Here is a 9,975-nt window from a genome sequence, read left to right as displayed (position 1 = left end):
AGTTACTAGTAAAGTTACCAAAAAAGTAACTTGTAACTGTAACTTCGTTACAAGTAACGAGTTACTTCCATTCCCTGGATATTATATATAAATACAATATGTAAATTATATTTATATACATATATTTTTTAAATTATTCTATATTGCATTGAAAATTTGAGGAACGAATATATATCGATAAATACATAATTTTAAATTCTAGTATCAGTAGAGGCTGCCCTGATGAAGTGGACTGCAAGGTTCACGAAACGTTGGCATTCCAAGAATGGATCTGGACACGAAGAGAACCCGTGAAACGCATAATCTTTATACATAATTTTCAACTTGGATTATTGACAAAGTAATTCGAATTACAGACTTAGTTCTTAATAATCGGTGGTACCTCCACCTTACCTCCCTTCGCGTATCGAAGAGTACTTCCGGCATTCCCGGAGCATCTCGCGCAGCGATTATTCGAGGGTGGACCGTCGGTCGCTACGCTCCTGATTAAAGGAGGTCGAAGGTTGAAAGGTAAGTAATAGCGGCATAGATAACAACGGCAGCACACGGCAACCAACTTGTGCATGTCCGTAGCGAAAATCGTGCGCTGTTATGCCGGCGAAACGTCGGGACGTCGGCGACTACCGCAACCCACCTTGGATCTCACGAGGGTCGCGTGTACCAGTAGTCGCGAGGGGGTGGTCGACCGCGTTGAAGCGCCGTACGTAAGAATGTAATCGGTTCAGCGAGAATTCCGCCGTCGTTCGCGCATTCCGTGGATCATCGTCCCACGCCATGATGGCACGCGAGAAATCGTAATAATCATAGTCATAAGCACGTCGCTCTTTCTTCCCTTTGATTCGCGCGAGAAGTACGTTTCACCTTTGAACGAGGAAAAAGCACCGTCGAGAGGACGAGACGGTACTGCCGTAAACTGGGATCGATCCCTCGTTTACGCGCATCCTGGGTCGCATTTACAATACGATCGTGCTGTCAGCTTCGGTCGTTATTGATCCTAAGACGAGGTATTCCCTTGATCGGTTTGTTCCCTTGAGTGACGTGCAACGTGGTACCAAATCGGCGCTCGGCAGCGAATTCGGCATCGGAATCGATACTCCACGCGAGCCTGTCTGCCTCTCGATTTCGCCACCATCTCCTGCGAGCCGATATAAAATTTATATTTGATCGCTACGTGACTTGGTGACGAATCCGCTTATCTCTCTCTCCGCTTGTTCGATTGAATAGTATTACTGCACAGCTTGTGCTGAACTTATATTGAACTCTAATAGCGGAGATCAGTTGGAGGGAACGAAAGCGGATCCTTTGATGCCTGTAATGCACACGGCTTAATGGCAAAAGCCACAGTACATTGAGAGAAAAGCATTTGTGACTATAATTGCATGGTGAAATAGTTATGGTTAGAAGCAGACAGTTTTATACTTGTTATATTGCTATAATATTAATAATTATTATTATATTTATAGTTCTACATACCACGAAATATATAATTAGCACTGAAAATGGTTATTTTATAGAAAAAATGACGATGAGCTATGAAATTTTTAATGTCAATTGTATATTTTTTTGGTAAATATATAAAATTATAAATATGTAATAATTATTTTATTAATATTAAAGCAATAAATAACTATAAAAATAGAACTTAACTATAATTAACTTAACTATAATTATTTTACCGTGTAATTATAGTCACAAACACTTTTCTCTCAGCGTGGCGTATCATTTAGCGACACTTCTTCGCTTGGCGTTTTGCATGTTTAATTCCACTACATGTTATCACGCATTTGCACGTGCAAGCGAAAAGAGATGCTAAAAGCTTTTGACTTTTATTCTATTATTGATCTTAATTTTGTAAAACTCGGTTGTTGTCTTTTTTCATTGCATTAAGAGAAACTAGCATCAGTATATCGCGTTATACGACGGAAACACTTCTTACTAATAGAAGGCTGATAAGAGTAAAGTGTGCAAGAGCTGTAAAGTTAAAAAGCTGAAAAATCGTTTCACGACAGGGACCGGAACAGTTTTAATCGGTACAGTATGTAGATAATGTGTCGTGTCGGTATAAGTACTGTTATTTACAGAGGAACAACTGCCCCGGTTTTTTCCCCTCACTTCTGTGATCCTATTTTTTCGTATTTTGGACGCAATCAACAGCTCGGAGGTTCGTATCTGGGACTTGGTTTTATGGTCAATTGTACCGTTGAGTGCATTTGCGGCTTATTTATGGGCTGTATTATAGTTTGTGCGCGTTTGTTCATAGGTAAATCCGTATCTGAATGCAGAGATCACAAAATAAAGCACATCTATTCCGTTCTGTATATACACAAGTACTCAGCTGGATTATTGAATATCAATTCAAACTGGGTTTTATACATTGTCTACAAACAAACGATTTATAGATTTGTTTCTTTGTTTAATAAATGCACAACAAAGGTAATCGTCTCCCATAAGTTTTTAGGCACTGAAAGATTTCTTTTGTTAAATTACTTTAATCACGTCACAATTTTGAGAAACCTATTGAAATCGCAAGAAGGGCTATTTCGCCTATTTTATTGGTTTTTGTACTTATTATATTTGTAATATTATATTTGTAATATGCTGTAAAAGTGTTGTTTGATTGCAATCAAATTCAAGTAAATCTATATTATTACGATTTTTTCAATCCTTAAAAGAAATGTGTGAATTTTGAAATTTCTTTGGAATTTTTTTCAATTTTGACATTAGGTTAGTATTCAGCGACCTAAAAAATCTTTAAATTTGGATAGCATATTTAAAAAATATTTGGTGACACACAAAGTCATGACTATGATATACAATAGATTTTATTCATAAATATTTTTTTTAAATCATAATCCACATAATAAATTTCTTTTAAGATTCTGAAATCTTAACGACATATTTAATTTTGCAATAAAATTTCTCAAATACATCACATACCGTAGTTATGTTACAACATGCCTAAATACAATAAAATAGCTCTATTTGTAAATTTGTTTAAATTATAACATATTAAAGCAATTTAGTAAACGGGATTCTAGTTAGTGCTAAAAAAAACCTAAAGGAAATGATTAGTTACGTTCTTGCACTCGAAAGATAATCATTTTTTGTTGAATAATAACGATATAATAACTCTGATGACCTTTATTTCATATTTAATTTGTTTGTGAACCATATATAATAATGAAGAGCAAAGATGAGTTCTTTTTCTGATGTAGCTGGATGTAAAGCTCTAGATATACCAAAATAGCGCAAAGGTCCTTCATTTTCGATTTACTAACCATATCATATACCAATAATACCAATAAGCGCTTATTGGTCTACAGGCCATTCGATCCAAAATGGCGGTTGAAATAACCAATTGGAAAGTTGTCGGCATTTCGGCTCAGATAAAAGGATTGCGCTACTTTGGTATATCCAGAGCTTTAGCTGGATGTAGATAAGCACGCCATCCGTGGCATCGTCATCGCACCTACTATTCAATAGTATTGTAGATTTTCCACAATAAGCCATTACCTAAGCTTTAAGTCTTAAGCCGTAAGAAATTGACCAATATCACAGTTGAATGTGAGAAGAATAATTGACTATGATTGATCAGTTTCTTATGATTTAAGATTTAAAGCTTAGGTAATGGCTTATCGTGGAAACTCTATTATAGGAACACTATACTTAGCTACACCAAAAAAGAAACTTATTTTTGCTCTTCATTGTATATTTCTTTGAACATTTGAATGCTAAAAACTGAGCAATCGTGATAAATATAGTTCTGATAATATATACATTTTATTTTGAAGCATCTCTAATAATTTAATTAATATATGGTAGCTGATCGAAAAATTATGAATATTATATATATTTATAATTTTATATTTATATATTCTTTCTCAATTTCTTTTATAAAATATTTATATTTCACATACATTAAATATGTTATTGAAAATTGGAAATAGAGCTCTCTTCTAAGTCATTATTATACATGTGGTTATAGTTTTTAATGGCTAATCTAATTTATATTTATTAATCCAAAATAATATTATAATTGGATGAATTAATAATAAAGCACGAATATATTGTGGATGGATATTGAATTAGAGTTTCAACATTTAAAAGTCTTGCAGATTTATAAGTTTTAAGCTTCTTATAAATTATCTCTTAATCAATTCTTAATTAATTTTGATGACCATATGAAATTCTGAAGAATGATGTCTTATTTAAAAAAACATAAAAGCAAGCGGGAAATACAAAATATTTTTGCTATAGATATCAATCTGATGCACGACAAAGCAATAAAATATACAAACAGAAGTTATACAACAGTTGTTTTCGTGTGACAGATAAAAGTGATTTATTAAACGTGATCGGAATATGAAGTCGGGGACACTATTATTTATAGCGGTCGAATTCAATAAGCCTGCGCTTTTCAATTTGCATGTTCTACACATTTTGCTACATTTTTCTTTTCTTTGGTAAATAATAAAAAAACGTCTCAAAATGTAAGTATACCGTTGAAAAGTGCTGCTAGAAACATGAAATATAGCACGCTCGTAATTTAAATGTCGGCATTCTAATCCAATTACGCAATTGTTTCGTGCACGCCTGCGCCGGTTTGCAATGGCGAGACATGTGGAATTAAATTGTAGCTCAATCATCGAATGAATGAACAAAGCTCCGAACTTTGTGCTGCAGGTGGAGCAGAGGGATGCTTTCCATGACTCGTTTTTTATATCGGGAAACGATATACATATAAAACTGAACGTCTCGATTACAGTGCGGTGTCCTGGCATCGGCACTCCTATTACACCGTCGACTACAACGGCGTCGTATCTCCCGAGGGAAGAGCGATATTCTGTTAAATCGATAACGAATGATGACAGAACCACGTGCTGCGGCATGCGACTTGTGCCAAATCGCTCCTGGCCCTATTTTGGCATTCGATATTCGAAGCTGGCATGCCTGAGGAGTAGATGTCACATCGCGTCGTGATCGTGCATAGTCGTGCGATCTTTTGTTTCTCTTTTTCCCTCTATCCTGCTAGGCCAGGATACGATACATAAATGGCGCAGGAAGTTCCTGAACCGACGTACGAGCCGGAAGTCGAAGAAGACGCAAGGAGAAAGCGTGAGCACCGAGTTGTTCAGGAGGGCACGGCGTTATGGAGGCGACGGAAGGAGGAGCTGCAACGTCAAAAGCACCGCGAGCAACGTGAAGTATGTGTCACACAAATGGGCGTTTCTGGTTTGGCCACGTTGCTGCCGTTTATACCTCTTGCCCTACGGTCTCGACCGCCCCTTAATGTCATTGTCTCGCCTCGCTATTGTTACCGATTGGATAAGGGTCTACTGCGAGAGATACGGTCTCGGGATATGTTCAGTGAACCGGAACGTTATTAAGGCGAAGACGGGCGGACTTTGGAAATTAATCCTTCGTGGTATTGCAAGCGGACGAGACATTAAAATCCACCAATGCCGCGTTTGATTTTGAAAATTATTTTAATATTGTTAAACATTCGAAATAATATACAGAAGATAGATAAAATAATATGAAACTTAGGAAATACACTATTTATTTTATTACTTGTTTTATTAATAATAATTGGCCCATTATTTGCTTTTACACATTTTATCCTTGTTGCAATAGAGTACAATGCTTGAATAGTTAACAATGTTATATTAATTTTTTAGTAGAATATCTTTCAATTGTTTATATAAAAAATATTTATAGGAGAAAATTTGCTTCTCTTTATATTTTCCAAAATTACCCTCTATTCTCCAAAACATCAACATTTACTTTGACCATCATTTATATAATCATTGAATATTATTCGTAGTTTGAAAAGTAGAGTGTAAGCAGATTTACTCCTTCAATATCGTTTAAGCAATTAAAAGATATTTTGCTAGAAGAATGGTATAATATTTTATTGAAGCAATTGTTCAAACAAGTTTGCACCCATAGAAAACTCTAAAGAGTGAAAATTGATCCAGTCTTGAAAAAGATTGGTTCAATCTTTAAATTTATCTTTCAGACCGGTTTACTCTAAAAGTCTTAAAGAGAAGTCGACTTGTATCATCAAATATAAACCTATTACTTTTCGATTTATCATAAAATAGAATCGATATAAAGACAGTTATATTTATTATTGAAAGAGAAATATTTTACTCTTAAATGAAAAGTTTTTAAATCTAGAATAAAATAATCCAGCACATCAATTTCGCCTAAAATATATACTGTAGGCGTCAGCATCACATATTGTTTACAATTTTTAGAGTGAATCTCATTCTGTAGAAATTTTATTCTTAAAGATTGAAAATTGAACCATTCTTTTTTTTAAGACTGGCTCAATTTTCATTCTTTAGAATGAGATTCTACTTTAGAGAATTTAGAGAGTGCGTTATAACATCCGGTAAAGATTTATTCTAAATGTATAAAAATATATAAACTTTTAAATTTATCTGTTATTCTTTTCTCAAATCAATAAATATCGTAATCAGTCTTATTTAATTCGATAGAGCAGAATAGCATTATTGATGTAGTTTTAATATTATTTTATATTTATACTGCAAAGGTATTACGATAAGATTGAATACGTCAAGAATATTTTTGTCTTGTTATCTCAGAAAGTCTTTCTAAGAGGATATAACTTTATTCTAACAAGGATAGAGAGAGAGAATTTGTATTAAAAACAAATAGTGGGCGAACTTCTTAATAAAACAAATAATATATTTCTCAGTTGTTCGCATTATTTTATCTGTATTTACAACATAAACCGTCTGATGTTATGTCGTAGAACAAATATTCATTTAAATTCAATCTGTGTATACTAGTAATTAAACGACCTAGACTGAATGAAAGAATCAGTAGCAAATAAACATTGAAATGCGATCAATATTATTTGATAAATATTTAAAAATGCAATATTTTTCCAAAAAATGAAAATTAACTGAGATTATCGAATAGTGATAGAATATTAAGTATCGGATGATTTTTTTGCTCATTCCTATTATAGATGTTTTGAAAATGTTGCTGTAATTTCAGTACGTGTCTGACCTAGTTGCGTTTATTTCTATGTTTTGCGAAGCGTGTCGTTGAATTCGGAGCGGGGAATTACTTGCGAGCGAACGGTAATAAAACTATCCCATTAAAGTGGATTTACATAATCTCCGTCTCTAACTATCTTAAGAAACAAGCCGCGAAAGATAACCCAATAATCTATCACGGTCTCTCCTCGTGCGCTTTACATAAACTGTATGTCTCGTTCCATGTGCTCGTTACGAACTTATAACAAATGTTGTACAGCTCATTAGGCGTCGGGGTCTTGTTAATGGTTATCTCCGATTTGACCGTGGAAATGAATCGTAATTAGAAATAAAATCGATGTCTGCGTCGGATGTTCAAGAAAGTGCAAACTCTCGGAAATTCTACAAGCAATCAAATTTTCGAGATAATTTAAGTTACGCGCCAATTTATTCATTTAAGTATCAGTTTCTCATTTTCTACGTTTCTCTCATTTCGTAGCAAACACGCGAAATCATTTTTAGGGATTTCTTTTAAAAACTTTTTCTTTTTACACTATCGTTTACAAGTTCGGAAACATTTACGTTTTTCTTAAATTTTACGAAAAGTTAAGTTAAAAATTTTTTTTTTAATTTATGCACACACAAACCAAGAACACAGAACAAAAATTTCTCTTTTTTCTTTTTTCTTTTAAGATTACAAAATATTTGAAGTTAAAAAAGATTTTGTAAAAATGAGTTTTTACACAAGAAATTCCACTGTTAAATTCATAATGTCAAATTATGCCTAACTTGAATTATTTTTAATCATTTCTAGATTGTGTGTGTGTCATTAATCCTATTCAATATGTTATTAATTTAACTAAAACAATGACGTTAAACAATTAATTCAAGAAAATAAATTAAATTTAATTCAAATTTATTTTGTTATTTGGTAAGTGCATATATTAATATGATCGTTGTTTACTTTGAAACTAACTACAAAAAGGGATTGATTTACATATTTTGGCACACATAGAAGAGAGTTCAAAATAACAAAATTTCATTTAACTCGAGTGATTGGATTACCATTCAATTTCTTTGATGTCTAATATCAAATATTGATATATCATTGGGAAAAAGCATAAATGTTTTAAAAACCATTTTAAAGGTAAGAAAATTTTAAATACTTTATTGTCAATTTTCGATGTTTCGTTAAGCTACAGTGCAGCATTTTAAAATAAAACAAAAATATTGAAAATAAAAAGGAAATTTATAGTTCTCTTCTCTTCAAAATAAATTTTTGAAAAATGTATTTTCTTTACGATTTGTTTCGATTCAGATATTTATGAAGGATAGTGTATATATACTTTTAACACCAATTATATTCGGCGTTTAAAATCTCGCTACCTGGTTTTCATCCTTCCTCTATTTTATTTTGGTATTGACGCAGCATAACGATGATGCGCAATCATCATCGGGGCGATCCTAAATATTTGCAGAACACATACGCTCGTTACATTCATTACCATCCTCTGAAAATAACAATTCGTACGGAATATACGATATCGTAAAAATGCACGGGCATACACGCGCGTATATATGCGCGATATCCAGTCCATCGTAATATCTGTCGCGTAATACTTTGTTCTGCCATTTCAATCAAACAAAATACATGTCGAAATTATGCCGGTGAAAATCTCGGGGTAATTATTGCTACAGTGATTATTTCGTATCGTTAATGTAACACGTCGACCGTATTAAATTGTGTTTACCGCGCAATGGGGGGAGATCGGAATTTATCGTGTAACCAGTATGCTAATAAAGACAGGCCGAGGGATTACCTCGTGGTCCCATCCCTCTTATTACTCGGGAATCTGGTGCAGCCGCGGTCTGGTGCAAGTGCACGCGGTCGAATGCAAGTGCGTTAGCAATGTTACCAAGAAGGGTTGATACGCTCAGGGTTAATCCTATTTGCCCGCAGGGTTCTCGATCGCATCGACATTAAACGCCTTCAAGTTAAACGGGGACAAGGCGCGACTTCCTTTCTAAACGCAAAAAGCCATCTTTAATTTGCGGCGTCGCGTCGTGCTAGACGCCGCATTTCGATCTCTTACGAGCGCCAAGCGTAATTATTTCTAACATACCAGACACGCGCGGTGTCCTGTCGCACGTTTACACGACATTCTTGAGAACCGGTAAAAATTTAATTTAAAGAAATTCTTCGTTTTATTGCAGCTTTTACTTGCATAACGGAAAAATTTAGCACACACTTTAAACGTGTGTTTTTCGCGCAAAATGTAACTGCAGTAGCGTCGGCTGACGTTTGTAGCTCAACTGCAACAGCTTTACGTTTCTAATTCTTTTTCCCTTGCAGCTGCAGGAAATTCTGGCCAATTACTCGCCGTGGGGTAAGCCAGGTGGCGGCGCGCCCTGCGCGGCCACCCTGAAGAAGAGAAACGTGCCCCTGGAGCCGCTCGAACCGCCGAGATGTCACAGTTTCGGTCAGGTAAAACAGAGAGACCGTAGCTGTCATTTTTCTTTCCGCCTGCACTCTCGTCGCAAAACTTTCTGTCCTCGTAAATCCGACCTGGTGATCGCATGCGCTCGTCTCTGAAAACTTTTGGGCTCGCTTACGCACGTCGTCACACTGACGCGAATGAAAGCGTCGTTACTCGCGCGAATAAGATTTGTTGTTGCGTTTTTAATGCTTCCGAGCATCGGTATTCCTGAGCCGATAATTTCCTGCAGGGAGCAAATGCGAATTGAATAGCACATGAGAGTGCTTGAAGTGGCCGAACGTTACCGTCGTAAACGAACGCACTCGAATAAAATGTGTTGATTTTTCAATATGTTTTATATTTTTGGGATATCGCAAGAAAATGATGATATAATTACGAGAAAGAGGAGACAGATCCTGCTTTCCTTTGCATAACGCAATTCTTTCGCAACGTTTAAATCAGTTAATTATACACGGTGTCCCATTTTA

At 35.0% G+C, this 9,975-nt stretch overlaps 1 protein-coding gene across 1 annotated transcript in view; it reads left to right on the top strand.

Moving 5' to 3' along the window:
• Positions 1-4,863: 4,863 nt before the first annotated feature.
• The window catches only part of LOC108766215 (uncharacterized), a 35,198-nt gene continuing 30,086 nt past the window's right edge, over positions 4,864-9,975 (top strand). Inside the window, exons 1-2 of the mRNA XM_018515379.1 lie at positions 4,864-5,204; positions 9,364-9,495. Of these exons, the coding sequence (XP_018370881.1) occupies positions 5,052-5,204; positions 9,364-9,495 (285 nt within the window). The 5' untranslated portion in view covers positions 4,864-5,051. The remainder of the gene's footprint in view (positions 5,205-9,363; positions 9,496-9,975) is intronic.

Source organism: Trachymyrmex cornetzi, unplaced genomic scaffold, assembly GCF_001594075.2.
Source record: "Trachymyrmex cornetzi isolate Tcor2-1 unplaced genomic scaffold, Tcor1.1 scaffold576, whole genome shotgun sequence".
NCBI lineage: Eukaryota > Metazoa > Arthropoda > Insecta > Hymenoptera > Formicidae > Trachymyrmex > Trachymyrmex cornetzi.
Note: the sequence above shows the minus strand (reverse complement) of the source record. Positions and strands in the feature narration are given on the sequence as shown.